At 43.7% G+C, this 20,099-nt stretch overlaps 1 protein-coding gene across 1 annotated transcript in view; it reads left to right on the top strand.

Annotated features, from left to right (window-relative positions):
- The first annotated feature begins 2,112 nt into the window (after positions 1 to 2,112).
- Positions 2,113 to 20,099, top strand: part of FAM193A (family with sequence similarity 193 member A) — a 73,768-nt gene continuing 55,781 nt past the window's right edge. Inside the window, exon 1 of the mRNA XM_068149605.1 lies at positions 2,113 to 2,625. Coding sequence (XP_068005706.1) covers positions 2,353 to 2,625 — 273 coding nt within the window. The 5' untranslated portion in view covers positions 2,113 to 2,352. The remainder of the gene's footprint in view (positions 2,626 to 20,099) is intronic.

Below are 20,099 nucleotides of genomic sequence, written 5' to 3' on the forward strand. Positions count from 1 at the left end.
CTGTGTGAGTTTTCCCTGGCCCCTGCTCTTGCCCCTGTTGCTTGCTGTTTGTGCAGCATGCTGTAAGCTGAGCACTGGAAGCATTTATGAAGACTAGGGCCCTGCCCCCAAACCTTCACCATTTATGAGACCGCAGAAGGAACAAACGTGTTCTCCTGGTTTCACAGCTGCCTGCACGTACATGCAAAGCTCCTCCGTGGGCACCAAGGAGAGCTAAGCCTGGAACACCTTCAGCAAAAATGGTAGCTTCTCCTGGAGCTGCCAACCCATTGCCAGGACATGCTGAAATTAGGAAATTAGTGCCTTCTTCCATTTCTCTCCCAAAATGGAATGGAATGGAATGGAATGGAATGGAATGGAATGGAATGGAATGGAATGAACCAGGTTGGTAACGACCTTTGGGATCATCAAGTCCAACCTAACACCCAACACCATCTATTCAATTAAACCTTGGCACCAAGCACCCCATCCAGACTCTTCTTAAGCACCTCCAGTGATGGTGACTCCACCACCTCCCTGGGCAGCACATTCCAAGGGCCAATCTCTCTTTCTATGAAGAACTTCTTCCTAACATCCAGCCTAAAATCCTGAGCTGTCTTTTCCATGACCTTTTATGCATGTATGGTCATTAGTGAATGAACACCAAATGCACTGCTGCCCTGAACCCACCATCACTACCATGCAAGGCCATCAAAATTTTAATGCTGCAGTAAGATTTTATAGTGCCAGAAACTGTCACCAGGTTCAATCTGCTCATGTCTACTATTTTTACATGACACTGTCCAGTCATGTCAAAGCCCAGTGCTGCAGCATTTCATCTTTCCTGCATGTGTGGTTGTGTGCTGTGGAGACCAACCAGGAGAAACAATGGAGATAGTGGCAGTGGCAGGAGTAGCCTGTCTGCTGTGGTTTGACAGAATCACAGAACAGTGGGGGTTGGAAGGGACTTCTGAAGAACACTGAGTCCAACCACCCTGCTAGAGCACCCAAAGCAAACTGCACAATACATCCAGGCAGGTTTTCAGTGCCTCCAGAGATGGAGTCTCCACAAGCTCTCTGGGCAGCCTGTCCCATACCTGTTTGTGCCAGGGGAGGTTTAAGTTAGATATTAGGAAAAACTTCTTTACCTTGAGGGTGACAGAGCACTGGACCAGACTGCTCAGGGAAGTTATCTCTAGAGAGATTCCAAACGTGCCTGGGCATTGCAATCCTGGGAAACCTGCTATGGGTTACTCTCCTTTAGGGGGTGGGGGGTGGACGGGACGATCTGCAGAGGTCCCTTCCAACCCCCACCATTCTGTGAGTCTGTGAATGAGCAGTCAAGCACTGGAACAGGCTGCCCAGGGAAATGCTGGAGTTGCCCCCAAAAAGCATGTAGATGTGGCATTTTGGGTCATGGCTTAGTGGGCATGGTGGTGTTGGGTTGATGGTTGGACTCAATGCATCTTAGAGGTCTCTTCCAACCTTAATGACTTTATGATTGTCTCACTTTGGCCTAGCCCAGAGGATGCCACCTCAGGTGTGAAGAGCCCTGAGGCTGAGGTCCACTGGCCTCACGGGCAAAAGCCTCGGGGCACTTCAGGGCAGACTAGGGCCCTCAGCCATCAGGATGTAACCTCCATTTCTGACCTGCCTGGCCCCGGATTTGGGGAAGGCATTCCCACATCCAAGAACTGTGCTGTCTCAGAGGGGCGGGTGGGGTCCCCCGCGGAAGGGGCCGCAGCCCACCCGCCCCTCTGAGGGAAGTTGGTCCCCGGCGCCTCAGCTTACCTCTTGGGGAGCAACCGGGCTCTGCGGCCCCTTTAAGGCGCCTCACGTGACACTCGCCGGCTCCAAGGCGGCGGTGTAGTCCCTTGACCGGGGTGTCAACGTTGACCGGCGGGGCTAACGGCGGCTACGGGGACTACAACCTCCAGTGCGAACCGCGAGGACGGATGAGCTCACCGGTCGCTCCTAGGCGGGTTTCGCAGTGCACGCTGGGAGTTGTAGTCCGCTAGCCGCAGGAGCCGAGGGTTGTGCCACGGAGCGGGAACTACGTATCCCAGCGTAAGCCGCGGGGCGGGTTCCCGTCAGCACAAGGGGGAGCCCCCCGACGTAAAGGGGGATCACTTTCCCCTTGTGTCCGCCATATTGGACGGTAACTCTGGTCAGCGGCGCTGGGGCCGAGGGAGTCCCCGTTGCCGTGACAGTCGGTGCGCTCTGCTCCTCGGCGCCCGGGGTGGCTCGTGCCCCGGCCCTACCCGTTCCCTCCGTGCCCGGGCGCTTGCGGCGGCCCCGCTCCCCTTCCCTTCCTCCTCCTTCCCTCCCCCCCCCCACCCCGCACCCTCCTCCCTTGCCCGGGTGTCAGGCACGATGAGTCCGGCCGACGCCAAGCGCGGAGCCAAGCGCCGGAAGAACAAGCGGGGCGGCGGCCTCAGCAGCACCGGCGGGCCGGGACCCAGCGGCGGCGGCGGCGCCGGCGGCCTGGGCAAGGCCGGGGCGGCGGCGGGAGCGGCCCCTTTGCGGGCTGCGACCCAGGCGGCCGCCGCCTCGCCGAACGCGGTGGGCGGCCTGCTGACAGCGCCGGCGACAGCCGCCGGCAACGGAGCTCTGGGCGGCGGCGGTGCCGCGGCGGGACACGGCGAGGTGAGGAGCGGACTGGGAAGGCGGCGGGCGGCGATGACATCCCGCTGCGGCGGGCCCGGCACACACCCACCCGGGCGGGCGGCGCTGGGAGCCGGGGGGCTGCCGTTGCGCCATCCGCCCTCCCCTCCTGCCCTTCTCGGAGGGTGCGGGCCCCGAGGCCTTAGCGGGGCGGGGGGATGCGAATGCTGGGCCCCTCGCAGCGGCGGGGGGCCTCGGCGCTGCCCTGCGTGGCGGAGCGGTGGGGCTGGGCAGTGTCCCCGGCTCCCCACCCTTTGTGGGGGAAGGGCAGCGCAGGCTGCTCGGGGCCATATCACCCTGGGGATTCTCCTGAAAGCCCGGCAGCTGCCGGCTCCACGGTCCCCATCCTCGGGGGTCTTCGGACTTGGACCCCACCTTAATGGAGGAGCTGTAAGAAATAGGTGGGCAGGCCTGAAAAGAGCAAAAAATACCCCTTTGTGTATTTCTCCCCCCCATTAATATTGGAGTCCTTTTAGCAGTAGACAACTTCTGCATGAGAGGCTCAAGCATAGGAGGCTCATTGTAGTTTGAGCTGTGGTTTGCACTCTGGTGCCTCAGAATAATGTAGATTTGCTTCATTACAATGTGGTGAAATTTATTTGGAGCAGATTGTGTGGTTTAATTGATTATTTTTTTTTTCCCCCATGAAAAATTACTCAAGGATTAGGCCTTCAGACAGGTAGGCTACTGGTTCGAGGCACAGAGAGTAAATAAGTTTGTGTCCTTTTCTCTCATAAAGGTTACCTCAAATTTGTAGTGTAACTTACCTGCACAAAGCTTGTATTTAGGTATCATTTACAAAAGCATTTCCTGCTGACAGCCTCTTCAGACTTCCATATACATGTCATACAGCTTGTTCTGTTTCCTCCCTCTCTCTCTCATAGACTTGCACAGGTAAGGGGGAAACAGAAAATATCTCTTTTGTTAGGTAGGGTGTCTGAAATACCATGGAGTGACAAATGGTGGGGTGGTGGTGGCTGTTGTTGTCTTTGTAACTTTGTGCTTGGGCAGCTAGCAAGCTGATGATTGTAAATTAACTTTTTTTCCCCCCACATTCCCTCTTCAAAATTTGCTTTGCTCTACTCTCACATTTGTTCACCCAAAATCCACAGTGCTTTAGATTAACCTTTTTGGTAGGTCTGTTCTAAGCTGACTCTTAGTTCAGGCATCATTTCCTTTTGGGACTCTTAGGTGATTTAGATATTCAGAGGAATGATGTGCTTAAGGGTGAAGAGGTGTGCAAGATTTTGGTTGTAACTTTGCAAGTCAGCACTAAACTCTTCTAGTTCAATATCTATCAGGAAAATGAATCTCATTTGGTTTTACATCTTGGATTGCAAGCTCTTCCAGGCACAGATTCTTAGGTGTTGTTGGAATAAACATGATAGTGCTGAGAGAAATAAAAAAAGCAGTGGAGTGACATGCAGAGAATGGGATGTTGGTGGGATTAAAATAGTGAAGGCTCCACTCTCCCAAATACTTTGGTGTTTGGATTTTGCCTGTAGTCTGGGACTTTGTTTTCAACCTAGTCACACTGTATCAAGTCTTCCTGAAACGTATCTTGAAAAGACAGCATCCCTGCTGGTCATCCTACCTCATGTTCTTTTTGTTACAGACTAGTTCTTAATAAAACCTCTCAGTCTTCAGGAGTCTTCACTTGGGAAGTTGTACCTTCAGAAGGAAATGCAGTGGTTCAGCACTAAATTCCTGGGAAACCCTTCAGTACATTACATATGCTGATACATTATTCATGCTCTTCCCAATATGCACAAGGTGTTAATTCTGAATGCATTTGTAGCTTTGCTTGAATTGGTCTTTTTCTGCTTGCACTCTTAGATGTGTATGCAAGTGGTCAGATATCTCCATCTCACCTAAAAGGGTGGTACAAGTGGTTCTAAGGACTGGTGGACAAGTGGGGAATTGGGAAGTTTACTCAGTCAGAATCAGCTAGAATAAACCTGTTACACAGACCATATTTAATTAAACAATAAGCATATTGAAATTGGATTTTAAGGACAGATAAATCCATGTGCTCAGCTTCAGAAAGAGAAGTGCTTACACTCTCCAGTATTTCTTTCAAGTTAGTGTTGCTTCTTCCATACTCATTTCAATCACTTTTGCTTGCCATTTTCAATGCCGTTCCAATGGTGGTGACACATGGAAGTTGCCAGTGCTTAAAAAGTTAACTGATAATCTTGTTTCAAACATGAAAGCAAAGATAAAATCTTAAATCATCATTGCCTATTACTTAAATGAAAAAGTGATCTCCTTGATGGTTAATAATTTGCTAGTTAAGGGGTGCATGGCCAAAACAAGGCTTCGTTCTTTGAGTGGAAGACAAGCAGATGTTGTTTCTGGATGAAGTTGAGAAAGAAAACTGTGTGTTTTATGTGACTGATCACTTCTGAATTGGGTGCAATGTTTGTTTTGGCTGGATCAAGTGCAAGCAACACATTAGTAGCTGTAGAGTAGTACCCAGAGTTGGTTTACTATCATCCTACCCAGAATATTGTAGAGCTCTCAGTAGAAGGTAAGAGAAATCATCAGCCAGTTCTGTGCAGGACAGACTTGAATTTTTAATCTCTGGAAATATCTAAAATATAACACCCCCTGGACTTCAGTATTTGCTGCACAGCATAATGTTTTATACTTGTCAGCATGCTGTCTGTTTCCAGCTTTCAGCACTTCACTGTTTACAGGGCATCCATTCTGAATGTGGTGGGCACATCCCTCTACTACTGTTCTATTAGATGCTTCTCCCCAAGTTCATTTGAAATACAGAGTGAATCAAGATGTTTAAGGAATGATCCTGCCCTTCTGTGTCATAATTATTCAGAATGAGGTATACTTTGAAGATGCTTTATGAAACAGGTTGGACAGAGGTTTAAAATGGCTCTGGTTATGGTTGAAGCTAAAAGCACGTGTGTCAGTATGGAAATGCTAGCTAAGTGTGTTAGAGCCAACAAATACATTTTAATTGAGGTTTTTAGACATCTTATCTGGAGGGGTTTTTAAGATTGTAGGCTGAATTCTTCATTAGAGTACATGCTAAGTCTTGTTCAGGGATGCAAGTGGGCAACTCCTAATGGAATCTTCCTGGAAGCTCTTCAGCCTCATGCTCAGGCTTTATAACATCCAAATTCATCCTCTCTAAGACTCTCAGGCGTTTTAGAACCATCCTGAAATTTAAGGATGCTTTGGCAGTGTTTCAGTAGCTCAGTGTTGGAAACCTGTAACAGTGTTGACACTAACTGAAATTAGAAACAAAGTCATTTACTTGTGTGCTGCTCCTGCAGGACTTTCCTAGGAGTTAATTTTTTTCCTTACAGAACTAATTAGAACAGTATTGAGAAGAGTCGTCATTTGTAAACAGAATATAGACCTTGTGAAGCTTAATGTATCTTATTTGAAGAGTTAGATCTTGCTTTCTGTTGTTTTGAGGGTTTTAAGTTCTGTAATGCATTGCATCAGATCTTCATAATTCGATCCTGTACATTTTTGACTGATGGATTATTGATGCTGTGAGCTGTATTTGATTATCAGCCACTGCTTAAGGCATAGATACGGTGCAGTGAAATAGGCTGCTCCTTAGTATGTTCGGGTACTTTGAAGAGTTATGTGTCAGTGGCTGCTCAGCTGCAGCAGTAGCTTTTGTTACAGGGGAATCATTTAGTAGCCATTTTACAGTTCTGTCACTTGCATTTTTCAAAGTGTTTTGTCTGTCAAGTGGTAGTACCATGAAATCTTGCATTTGAGAGCTGTTTCAGAAAGTACTTGATTATTCCTTTGCTCTGAAATACTACTTTTTAAGCAGAGATCTATACATAGCAGACATATACTGCCACCTTCTAGACCAACATTTTCAGCAGCTTTGTAGTTCATTGCGTTTTACTCGTATCTGTGCTTGATTTGTTGTTTGAGATTTTTCCTTTTCTCTCTTCCCCTCCCCCCCTCCATGATTGAAACATTCAAAAGAAATGGTATACAAAAGAGGAGCGCTGTCAGGAACTCAGTAGTTCAGCAAGTAGCTCGCTTTTGTGCTTTTATGGAGGACTTCCTGCTCTCTAAAAGCAAACTTATTTTGGCCCATTGTTGTCAAAGCTCAGGTAAACTCGGATAAATTCCAATAAAGAATAATAACCTCTTCAGGCTGAGAGAGCAGGTACTTCTGAACACTCATAACACTGGCTTGATGAAAGGCAAGTGTTTTTGACAGTCTGGTAGCACGGTTGTTCCTCTGACGAAATGCAGTCCCCCTGGTTTTTCACAGTATCGCAGTATAATTTAGGTTGGAAAGGACCTCGAGGATCATCGAGTCCAACCTATCAACACAGACCCCGTCTGTTTTGAAACAGACGTGCAGGCCATACCCCGAAGAGCTTATGCTCTGCTTGTTTATTTAATAGGAGGAGATGTAACAGAATGGGAGGAAACTATTAGGATTGGGTTTGGGTGGTATGGTTCAGTTAACTTGCTAATTCAGAAAGAGACTCTATTGTGACTTAAATGAATCTAACTGGAGCATTTCAAAGTTTCAAACAAGCTTAATGGTTGCATAACATTCACATTAATAGCTCCTTGCTAGCTTCTTCCCGTGATCAGTTAAGGCATTTTTCAGCTAATAGGTCCAGACCACAGACACACCTATTAAATGTTTCCTTCAGCTCTTGCGGTGCTGCTCCTGCAAAGTGTGTGCCCGTGTGTGCTCATGACCTTGACGTGTATCCAACCCTTGAGCACTCCATTTCCCCCCACCTCCTGCACCTGCTAGCTCATAGCCGATTGATAATGAGAAAAATTGGTTGTGAATTGTTAAATGAAACATGTTGAAAGCGTGTCTGAAAATGACGGCACCTGGTTCAGTGGCATCTAATCTGTACTAGTGAAGCGTCCTCTCATGGCTTCGTTGTGAGACAGCGATTCTGGGCCTTAAGGCAAAGGATTATTTCTCTTTTTTCCTTTGCTGTATTGGTTGCAAAATATTGGAGAGAGGTTGAGGGAGGGAGAGCTTCTATTCTGAAAAACACAGTGACTCCATTCCCCTCCAAAGTTTTGTTTCCTGACTGTCACAATAAAACTTTGTTGATTTAATTTGGAACTGGATTAATGTGAAGAGTGAGTTCTGCAACAGATGCATGTTGATGAGAATATTCAGGGTTCTTGTCCTGCAATTGTTTTGATCCCAAGCAGTACCTGAAGCTTCAGTTAGGCTTTTGATATCACATTCATGTCTGCATGACAAGTGGTATCTCATCTTGAGAGCACCTCTCAGATCCTTTCTTCTTTAAAAACTGTGTGAGGAAGGGATCCAGACATACTCCCTTCTGGCAAGGAGAGCTGAATGGATGTGGAAATTCAATTGGGTGGCATTTGGTACCTGCAGGACTAATCTTTAGTCCCTGATGTGTGTGTGTAGCAAGGGTGGTGCTGAACAAATACAGGTCTGCTGAAGATAGGTTGTGTGGAAGCTATTATGAGGAAAAAAAAAGGGGAGGTAAATGTGATTTGCTTAGGATGTACCAGGCTTCATGGATGTGCCAGGCAGTGTTCCAGGTTTGTATGGATCTGGGTAATCAGAGAAGATTTGTTTGTTGGGGCTCCCTCACTGGCAGAAAGAAGGTCATATATCCTGTTTTATCAAGAGAATTAAAGCAATTGCTACATTTTAATTTCATAGAGCTTTTCTATTTTAACATCCAGTAGCATAGCTTTGGACTGCTCTGTTTTGAGAGGCTATTCCATATGTGACATTTTCCTAGAATTATTAAGCAGAAGGAAAAATGTGAGTTAAATTGATAGAAGAATGCTGCAGTTCAGTTCCCTTTCTCTACTAATACCTTAACCGTTGAGTCTCAAATTTCTTGTGCTGCAAATGAAGAGTTCAGCTGGGAAATGACATTTAATGGCATTTATGATCCCACTATTAATGTTATTATGGGAACTGCCCCAACTGAACCCTGTCTGAGACTGCAGTAAAACAAAAATGCCATTATTTTTTCAACATGAGAGTGACTTAATTTTGTACTATAAGATTCAAGGCAACCTTGACCTCCTAGGTGTGTGAGGAAACACACCAGCAAGAGCATTAAAGATAGGTCTGAACAACAGAGGGATTTTCCTTGAAGTAGTTTTCTTTCTTTAGATCTTTTCTATATATTGCCTTTTTTTGTTGGTTGGTTTGTTTTTGGACATGGAAGGTACAATTGCTTTAGTCCTGCAGAAGTTACTGTTATACAACGTGGATTTTAGGGGGAATAATTTAGTGGGGTTGCCTGCAAGCTTGTTTGAGGCTTTCAGACTAAAGTTTTTCTGGTTGGAGAGGTGCTAGTGCCAGAGAGAAATACTCTTGGAGTGTGAACTTTAACCATACTTTCAAATTATCAACTTTGTGTTGCACAAGCCACAAATGCAGTTCTTGTCATCTCAAAATTCCTAGTAATGGTGGAACATACTGATTTGAGGGCGAGGCACTCCTGATCTGCATCACTCTACAGAGTGGCTAACTCTCCACTCTTCGTTCAGGGAAGCCTCGAGAGGCTTTGGTGTAAGATGAGTGCCCAGAGTTGAATAATATGAAAAATCTTTAGTAGGAAGCCATGCTTAACCTATGCTTGTCTAAACCCTCATAGCTTCCTCCTTCCTGAAAAGAAAGGAAGTAAAAAAGGAGCTCAGAAGAGTTGAGGTGAGTGACCCCCTAGCGAACTTCTTTCCTCTGAAAGAATTTGCACATATACAAGGAGGAAACCAAAGCTGTTGGGAAGGGGCCAAAATGCATGTGGCATGTTGCCTTAGGACCATGCATCTTCTGAGTGAGTTTGAGCCAGCTTTCACATAAAACTGGTCATCTAAGCTAATAAATGATCTGGATTCATGGTAGTAGTCTGTCTCCCAGGTCAACTTAGCATGGCTGTGCACTAGTATGGCTGGCTGGCTCCTGCCAGACTGGTTCATAACTCAGGTGTGTGGCCATGTCTATCTGATCTACTTTCTGTCCCATCACCAGCTATTGAGGAGCTACAAACCTGAGTAGTTGCCAGGTAGGTTTTAATCTGAAGAAGATCCTGAAGCAGCACCTGGGTGTACTTTGTACCAGAACTGTGCTGTCTCAGGGACTGATCTTTGGTTTGCTTTTGTTGTCCCGGTTTGTCAGAAGAAACAAGTGGCAGTTACAGATCTGGTAAAATAAGAGAGATCTGTAGTTGGCGAATGAGAATGGGGTCTTCGGAAGGAGAAAAGATGCAAATGTCCTTTTCTTTGTTCTTGGATGATGGAGGAGATGAGTTGTGTAGAAGAGTAAAGAGCTGTAAAAGAGCAAGCATTATTGATGTTGCAGGAAACACGCTTTGCCTTTTGAAGTGGGCAAGTGAGTTCATGAAAGACTTCTGAACACAGCGGCTGTGAGCCTGACATTATGGAATAATTTTTGGTTTTTAAATTGAACTAATAAGTTCTGGTCATGTCCTTCACAGATTCTGAGTGTCTCTCTCCAGTGATGTCTAAAACTTAATTATATTAACACTGTAAGGTGAGGGAAAGGAAAGGCTGGCAGTTCTGCTCCTGGAAGAAGTCTATTAATGCAAGCCACAACTCTTGAAAATCACTGTAATTCTTTATTAGGCTGTATCACATTGTGTGGAGTACTGAGAGTTGTTGGGAACTGTGTTACAAGTAACCTACACATCGTGTTCTGCAGAGGGCTGGGAGGCTCCACCTTGACTCCTGTTCTGCTTTAAGCATGCTGTCAGCCTGCGTCAGTGACAGCTCCTCACAAACAAAAGCAGTTTCTTTAGGCGGGGGTGCCGAGCTTCAACGCTCCCTGCCACCCCTTGAATGCACCCTGACTCTGGCTTCTTCTCTTTGAGCCTCTTTGCAAAGAGAGAGAACCAGTACAAACAGCTGTATGATGATGTGTTTGGAGTCCCTACACTCACCGTGGGCACTGCAGGCTTGGATTTCTTCTATATTTTTGCTTGTGAACAAAGATGATTTTTTGAAAGCTTTTTCTCTGGTTTTGTGATTTGTTGTTGTTTGGGGTTTTTTTCCCCCTTATATGCAGAAATGGCAGCTTTAGCTCTCAGAGCAAAACTCTTCCAAGGCTAGGAAGGTGGGGCTACCACAGAATTGTGCAGAAGAGTAGTTCATCTGTTTTCTAATAGTAAGTGTTTTGGTGCCATGGGTTAGTTGTTTAGGTGGGTTGGATTGGTTGAAGGGTTGGACGCGATGATCTTGAAGGTCTCTTCCAACCTGGTTTATTCTATTCTATATCTATTCTAAACTGTGATGTAAAAATACCTTCACATAAACTCTCTTCTTAGTTGGACTGTTGCCAGAAGTTATGGAACCTCTTTCACAATTCTATGACCTTATAAACCCTATAGTTGAGTATTTCACAGAGGTGGCTGTGAGGCTTTGGATTTGGCTAACACTGCTGTCACAAGCCCAGAGAGACTTTTGTGGCCAGATGTGGTAGTGAGAATGTGTGTGTGCATGTCCCCAAGCTATACCATGGCATTGCTGAATGGGGACTGATGATGTTGCTGTCAAAATGTAGGAATGAAGTAAATATTTTGTGTGTGTGCATGTATGTGGTTTTGAGTTGGGAGAAAACATATGTGTGAGGATTGCTGATAGAGAAGTAAGTGCCTGAGTAAACGTTTGAAGGTTCTTTGCTACTTTGGGTCTCACAGTGAAACCAGTCACATGGAACAGAAATTTGCCTTAAAAAGCAGTTGTGAGCCACAGTACAGTTTTGCAAGCCTTTAGTGTTTAATTGGTGTGGAGTTAATGACCAAAAGATTTCTTAATTGCCATAATGCTTCCAGGCTGCTTATCTTCAATAAGCTGCTGCCACAACAGATGGCAAGTTAGTGGTTTAGCTGAGGTTCACTAGAAGTTTGTCACCACTTTATTTTAATGGCCATAACTTATCTCTGTGGCTGTAGAGGATGTGGAGTTGAAACCCAAAGTCTTCACTGAAATAGGCTTGAGATGAATGAAGGTTTTATTTTGTCACTCATCAAGAGAGAGAGAACACTCCTTTACTGTCAGAAGAAACTTTGCAGTTTTATCTGTGTGATCATCTTCATGTTATCTTTACTTCTTTTTCCTGGCTACTCAGAAGATCTGTCTCCACTCTACTGTCATTCTCTGCTTCTTTTCAGGGAGTCTGCAGGGAATTGTACTGATGTCTGCTGTGATTTGAGACAGCTTGCAGCAGCAGCATGGAGCTGACTGGGGTTTTTATTCAGGGTCGTAACTGGCTAAGAGTCTGAACCACAGGAATACAAGTGGACAATATTCAAATTCCATGATTTTAATGCTTTAAAGAAAGATTCTTATGCTTTCAATGGGGGGGAAAAAAAGAAGTGGTGTGGCTTTTTTTTTCCAGTCCAGCAAACAGCCTGCCATACTTGTGCAGTGTTCTCCACCAGCTATAAATTTGAAGCATTATGGAGGAGGAGGAACTTTGTACTGAGGAGCATTCCATAGTAACTAAGTTAAATATTAATTATTATTTAATGTTTTCAGAAGCACTGTCATTGGTGACCTGGCTTCATGGTTTTCTGAGTTGTGGGGAGACTCCATCAGGCACACTTCGAATATTATTTTGACTGCTTGCTGCATGGTTTTATTTAAACTTGATTACTATATCTTATGTCTTCATAGTAAGAAGGAAGAGGAATATTCTTTTGTCAGTATTTCAAGTAATTATGAAGATATGTTTTCATCTTTAATCAAAACCTGTGTTTAGGAGGTGTAGTGGGTTGAAAGAGTCCTCAGGAGTATGTTAAAACATTACTAGTAATGGCTTGTGGGAATTTATGGCTTAATATAAGTACAGCTTCCAAACAGAGGCATTTAATGTGTGCTCACCTTTGTGTCTTTTGACTGAGGACACAGAAGTGAGAGCTTGTCTAAATGCAAAGCCAGTTCTGAAACAAATTCTGAAGCCAGCAGGTTGCCCCTAAGAATATTAGCTGTTGGTGAGATGAGCCCCTCCCCTCAGTCCATAGGGCATTGCCGATGATTTCACAGCTGAGCTGCAAAGGTCTGTGGTGGCCTGTGCCTGTTCCTTGTGAAAGCCTGGAGGATCCTACCCATGTTAGACCTTCACTGTACTGAAGACACTAAACCATCCATTCAAAAAAGCTTCTCCCAACTCTGTTTAATATCCTGGGAATGTCAGCATCCCTATCATTAGCTCTTTCCTTGAAGTCTTTATTTGGGGAAATGGCTGATACATCGTGTGCAATGTGAAAACATGAGGATGTTTGAGGTCTTGCCTTAATACTAAAAAATCACCCTCTAATAATTGCTTTTTTACATTTCAATTGTTTTCCCACATTAAAAATGGCTTCTTCTGATGAGAGAAGAATTTTCTATGGTTTCTTTGACTCATGTATTTCCTTTTTTATTTTATAGCAGGAAGTTTGTCTTCACTGTTTTATTTTGCTTGCATTGTCCTATCTCTGACACTTCTGCCACAAATATATTCTTTTGTATACTCTGGGTAATTTAACTTTTTGAAGTTGCATGCAAAGTGGTGTTTTTAGTGTTTGTATTAACTCATGGTTAGCAGAAAACCCACACAAAAAAGGATGCAATGGAGTCTGCCCTTATTGATGCTTCTAAGGCTTTGTTTGACTAGTGAATTGCTGCTGTCCTTGTCTTAATGTTTTTCACTAAACTGGGTATTTTGTAGATGGTCTGACTGACATGAGAGAGTTTGGATAAGCATAGGAATTATCTATTAATGAGTTTTAGTACGTGGCCAGGGAGGTGTTATGTCTGATTATTATTTCTTTTGTATGTGTCTCTGCTTAAGGGGTTTTAGTGGAGCACGAGTCCCTTTCATTAAACCATGAGAGGATCACTGGAGGAAGGTGTCTTTCTGGCACCTGTTGTGTCTGCTTCTCCAATATGTTGTTGTGATTATGCCTTTCCTTTTAAGCAAAACTTGATTGACACTAGTGAGCAGGGAGGATGACTGTAGCTCCTCTTTTTGCACAGCCAGTGCTCTTTATGGTCAGACATCCTCACCCAGCTGGCCTGCTTGGAAGGAAATTATACGGGAGAGGCTTGCAACTCCACTGTAAGCCCAGGAAATAATGGTGAGAAAGGCAGAAAGGGTGGCTCTGTGTGTCCCACTGCTACTATGTGCATTTCTTCTTTTAGTTAGACTTTTTCCATCTTCCTAATCACACTTCTACTTGTACATCATGAGAGGACATGCATTGGCTAGCTGGTGAGGAGGCAGTCTGAGCACAGCAGGGTGGCAGGGGCTGGGTGGCCACCAGGGAAGCTGGGCTTTGTGGCCATGCTTTTTCCCTTTGTGAATTGTCTTGGGTCTGCTCTGCTGATTACAGAGCTTTTCACTTTCTTCTAAGCTGAACAAACAACAGTATTGGTAGTTATCTGCCTTGATACAGTGTAAAAGGTGGATCCTTTAGATGAAAAGCCATTTTCGTTAAGGTTTGAGTTGGTGTTTGGGTTTTTGTGGGGGAGTTGGTTTTGGTGTTTGGCTATTTTGTGTTTGTGTGTGTGTAATCACTCTCTAGGAAGCAGAAATACATCTAAGCAACCGTCTTAGAGTACTGCTCATAACCATGCCAGTGACACTGTGCTTTCTTTACCTTTCAAATCTCATGCTAGCCAAGTAGCCAGGCTTGCTGCTAGGGCGAAAGAGCTGCTTACTGTGTGCAAAAAAGCTTTGTTGCAGCCTGACTGCAACACTCCCATTTCATTCTGTTACAAAGGTAGCCTTGCTGAATAGACCTTGATTTTGGGGGTTGGTTTTGTTGTTTTGGCTTTTTGTTTGTTGGTTGGCTAGGGTTTTTGTTTGTTTCTCTTGAGGAGCCTGTTAGAACTATATGTTTTATTCTTGTGAAGGTACTTGTTTACTCTTAACAGGATTACCCCTCCATTTTTTTCACAAGCAGAACTCACCAGACTCTCAATCATCCAGTGTGTGTGCTTTGGCACTTGGGTAGCTCTTTGACTCCTTCTGTACTTCTTAAACCATGTCCTTAGGTTTGATACCAGAGCTGAATGTACTGCTGCAAAATCTCTTATTGAGTGCTGTAAAATCTTGTCTTGAAGTTTCATTCCATCCATTATCTCATTCATTTATCCATCTTCTGGCTAGTGGAAACAGCACTGACTACACTGCTGTCACTTGTTTGTCTGATCACCTCTTAAAATGACCTAGTTGATGGAGACTTCACAACCTCACCATGCAGCCTTTGTCTTTAAAGATGTTGCTATTAATTTTGTGTAGCATAGAAATCTCCCTTGTTGCAATCCAGACATTTCATTTGGTATTCTTTGCTGTGGATACAGAGAACTGACACCTTCACCACTCAGTATTTTGATCTGTAAGCTTGGTGTCCCCAGTTCTTTCAGCCTTTCCTGGCAGGCATTATTGTCTACATGTGGTGGCAGTTCTCTTGTGGCTTTTCTCCAGCTGTTCCTGTCCCGAGTTGAAGACCTGTGTTCAGAATGAGTTGCACTTGTCTCTGTGAGACTTACCAGAGCAGTATTAGGTGGAAGGATTAGGTCATGTGTCACATAAGCTATCCATCCCAAGGTAGCATTATCTTTTTTCCAACAGTCTGACCTTGTTGACTCCTCTTCTGCATATAGTCACCTATGCCCCCTTGGAAATCCTTGGTAGTTCTCTGAAGATCTTCCTTTTTCAGCTTGGCAGCAAGAAAGTCACAGTAATTGAGAGTGTCACAAACATTAATCAGGGAAATAATGACATTTATTCTTTCTCTCCTGTGTAACTCTGTCATGGAAGAAAGTTGTACTGGTTTGATGTGGCATCTTGTTGACACAACCAAGGTGGTTCTTCCTCCTCCCCTTATCTAAGCTCATATAAAGACTTGTTTGAATATGTTTGACTAAATTTTCTGGGAACTGAAGACAAGCTAATATTACTGCTCAGCTATTTCTGCCTTTCACCAACCTTTTTCTCTCCCTTAGTTGTTTTTTGGGGGAGATGTGTTATGTGATTTTATATATATATATTATTTTTTTAGGGGCTAAGATAATTTATTCACTTTAAAGGATTTGTATAGTTCACCTTTTCCTGAGCCTCTGATTTCTGAGGCATCCTCCATGAGTTTTGAAAGACAGGATTATTGATTTTTAGATGGCTCAGAGGATTTCCTGAGCAACTTGGTTGAATGTTATCAGATCTAGCTGACTTGGAAGAAGAATGTGACTATGGCTATTTCCAATAATAGGCTGACTCTGGCTGGATATTTTTACCCATATATTTGTGCTAATTGTGCTAGTCACTTGCTTGTAGTTGATCCTCTTTAGAGGACTTATTCTTCATTAGTCTGGTTTTCCCTCTTCATTCAGTAATGGGCAAATTCTCGTAGTAGTAGTACTGGTAGAATGATTTCTTAGTAGCCTCAAGCTGTTTCATGACAATTTCATTTTGTGCCTTTAGCCTTTTTGATTTTTGTCTCCTCTATTGTCTTGCCACTGTTATGGTTGTTTTTCCCCTTCTTTGTGCTTTTTCTGAGTCATTATTCTTGCTATGTTGTTTAGTCTCTTGCTGTGCTTGGTTTTCTCAAATCCGTTTGTATCTATTGTGCCACTTCAGAATTAGCTCATCCTTGCCTTAGACTTGCCTTCTGTGAGCTGTTGGTTAGTGATGTTAAATCCATCTCTTGCTGTTCTTTTTTCCCTGTTCAGTAACCACGGACTTGATGGTTCACCTGGAATTGAACTGTCTCATTGTTTATTGTCAGCCACTTCTTGTTGGCTACATCTGAAGGAACAGTTTCTATGTTTTGAAACACATCAGAACACTAGCAAGAGTTCAAGGAGCTATTCTGGTACCAGTAGGTGTCTAGGTTCTTACTATCTCTTTGTAACAGGAAGTCCCATGTTTTTCTTCACTCTTTATTTGGTGTGATTGTGCTGTCTAGAGTAGGGATGTTTAACACTTCAGCAGCTACCAGGTGAGGTCATTTTCTTGCAACATAATTTTTGGAGTAGATTATCTACAGTTGTATCAGTGAAGCTACACAGTTGAGTAATTGATTCCTCAGTGTCTTGCACATCTTACGCTTGCCTTTGGATGAATGCTTCCTACTGTTCATAGAAAAGTGCTGGCACTTATTTTTGTTTTGCATAATCCTATCCATTTTGCATGTTACTGTTCAGTATTGAAATGTAAATAACAGATTAAATCTCTAACAACGTTCTACTAGGGGGGAAAAAAGAACGTTCATGCGTGGTTGTGACCTGTCAGGGCTAGCGGAGAGAATTTGGGAGCCTTTTAACTACCTGCTCAGAACACTTTTGGCCATTGTATTAGGGAAAAGAAATGCTTGAATCATCCTCATTATTAGCTTTTGGTCTTTATTTGGGGATTTTTTTGGCACATGTGACTGGAAAAACATTGAATGTTTTTTTAGTGCAGGAAAGGCAGAATCCTGGTAGGAGGCGGATTGGCTGTGTTCTGCTGTGTCATATTTGGCTACAAAGAAGGGAAGTAGAGCACATGGGATATGTGCTCTTAAAGAATTTGTGATGGGTTTAATTCAAGCAATCTCTTTTCCTCCCTTTTTCCCTTAGAGAGCCTGGATTCTTGGTGGCTGCCTATCTGGGTACTACCAAGCCAACTCTTCCACTCCAGCCTAAGCTTGTCTGTGCTTAAATCAGTTCTGCAATTTTGTGTATCTGCTGCTGTTTCTCTTGTCAGCTAGGGAACAGCGTTTAATGTTGTGCAGAAAACTCTTTAAATATAATTAATTGCTATACCTCAACCTATAAAAGACAATCTCCTTCTCCCCTTATGGCTTTACTATTAAATTTGGGTTTAATTGCTTCAGGTTTTCAAGTTTGATTTATCTTGCAAATTGTCCATACCTTCACATAAAAGCTAAAGGACTAATTTGTTCTGCTTTTTATTTTTAATGTGTTGCTAAAAGGTATCTAAAAGCTGTAGGAAAAACTACTGCAGGCAAATTTTCCTTCATCTCCCCTGCTGCAAATAGGATTGAAAAAAAACCCCACATGGAAGACAAAGGCAACTCAAATATTACAGCTGAGTTGCAAATACAGTTGGGCTACTGGAAAGCTTTTTTCTGTGAGTGATGATAAAACTGTAGGGGGATCTGGGCAGGTTTTTTTGGTGCAGCCTATCTGAAAGTATACCAAAAAATACCTTGCATGAACTCCTTCAGCTTCCCTGGAAGTTGATCTTCACAATCCCCGTCTTCAATTCTGCCTCACATCCTTCATGCTGTGACTGATAGAGTTCACTTGGAATGTTTTCCAGGGCATTTTATTCTGCTTTCCCTGACCTCAGTTTAATTCTTGCTTTTTGCCCACCCCCAGTGTATTCCCAGAGAGAACTTCATTGCTTTGCTGGGCTAAACGAACCAGGCCTTTTGCTCATGACCCTGGCTGACTGTCACCATGTCTGTTCAAGTTAGTCTTTTCTTGAAGGTGCTTGACCAAATGAGGTCTCCTCCAGAGGGCTGTGAAGCAGCACTAATACTTTCCAGCATCTCTTGAAAACAGTGTGATGCCCCTTGGAATCCTGTTTCCTTTTCACAGTGTTGGGGATGAACATAAGCTATTGCAACAACCAAATTGTTCTCTCTGTTCGTTTCTGAATCTTGATAGAGAATTCACCTCAGTAAAGGTAATGTGGCTGCAAATAGAACATGAGACACTTGCCAGTGTCTCTGACTGTTGTTTAAGTGTCCTCTTAAGATGTGGAATTTATTAATTTGGAGCTGGGCATTTCTGACAGTGGCAAATGTGAAGTATGAATAATTATTGGCTAAGATGAAAGGGCTGATGTTACAGAATTACCAGTACAAATCATTAAATATACATGTGCATTCTTGGAGTAATTAATTTCTATTAACAGTGTTCAGTTGATGTGCAGGACTTTGTATCAATGCAATGCAAAACACCAACAAGACCAGGATATTAATTACTGCTGACTTTGATCTGAGTGAATGGTCTTCTTTAGCCAAGGAACTGGCTGCACAAGTATAGGCATGCTACAGTGGCTTGGTTATGCATGAGAGCCTCATGTTTATTGTAGCTTGGATTTTGTTCTGTTAAAAGAAACATTTTTTCCATGAAGATAAAATTAGAAGGAAGAGCACAAGCTCATGTCCTGGTTTGCAGCTTTCTGGTTTGTATTTCCATTTTTCCATGTCAAAAGGTAGGGTTTTGATTCTTCCTGTCTTCACCCTTTCTTTGCTGCAGTGTCGCTGTTTTAGTGTGCTCAGTGTGACATTTCTATGCTAAACCCTCTTAACTTCCTGCCTCCCTTAAACTTACTAATTATTATTTGTAATGACCAAAAGGAATGTTTAATTTTTTTTTTTCTGGAAGTGAATTTTTCCTCTCTGATGCTGTGAGGAAATGGCTCATCAGGGGGAGGCTGCCTGTTTGCACAAAGAGTGGTGCTGTGGCTGCAAAGTCAAGTTTGACAGTTGGATAAAAGCGCAGCTCTAGGCTTCTATTTTAATTTCTTTTCCCCCAAAGGGCAGTATCTTTCATTTATTGCATAGCAGTGTGCATTTCAGCATGGGAGATGGTATCTGTTTTTCTAGTATGTGCTTGCAGATTTAAACATGGCATAAATTGTGGTTCTGATACTTTCAGGTCTTTTTTTTTAAGATGAGACAGATGGGTTTAAGTTCAAAGGAAGATAAAATGACAAGATGGAACTTGCAAGCATAGGCACTTTCCATGGCATCAGGGATCTGTTGCTTTTTCTCCTGCAGTGATTCCTCTCTGCTGGAAGGCAATTAACCATTAACCACCAGAGGCTGGAGGCAGTGCAGGTTCACAAGGGTGTTAATCGTTGCTGGGAAGCATAGCTTTCTGAGAATTAACTGGCAGGGCCATAGGGCTGGCTGGGGACTTAGGCTTCCAGGCCTGGGGTAGCACTTCATCACCTGGTCACTGCTCTTGCATTAAGGGTGACTTCAGTTTGTTAGCTTTTGGGTGCAATGGGAGTATCTTTGTTTTGTGTATGCAGCCCTCTAAAGATTAGCCTGGTCCTTGAGTCTGCTCTCAATGGTATCAAATGGAGGAGCAGGAAGGTTATTTGGTATTTGGCAGGGATTTCTTCCTGAACACAGGTTCTTGGGGCTACCTGGTAGAAAGTCTCATGCTTGTTGTCTGTGTTCCTGACTTCTAGTACCCTGTTTTCTAACTCTTAGTAGTTTCTCAGAAGGTAAGGAATAAATGGCTCTCATCAGCTGGAAGCATCTGAATCCGTAACAGCAGAAAAATGATGATGGAGAGTAAACAGGAGTAATGAAATTGGCTAATTCATCCTGACCTGGGTGAATTCTGGTTTACATGGCTTGCCACTTGCAATCTCTAAATAAGGATTGCACTAGATCCTATCTTCTAGAAAAAGAACCCAACAGGAGTTCATTCAGGAACATCTTTGGCCTTGC

Source organism: Melanerpes formicivorus, unplaced genomic scaffold (genome assembly GCF_026170545.1).
Source record: "Melanerpes formicivorus ecotype bairdi unplaced genomic scaffold, bMelFor1.0.p_v2 SCAF_18, whole genome shotgun sequence".
Lineage (NCBI taxonomy): Eukaryota > Metazoa > Chordata > Aves > Piciformes > Picidae > Melanerpes > Melanerpes formicivorus.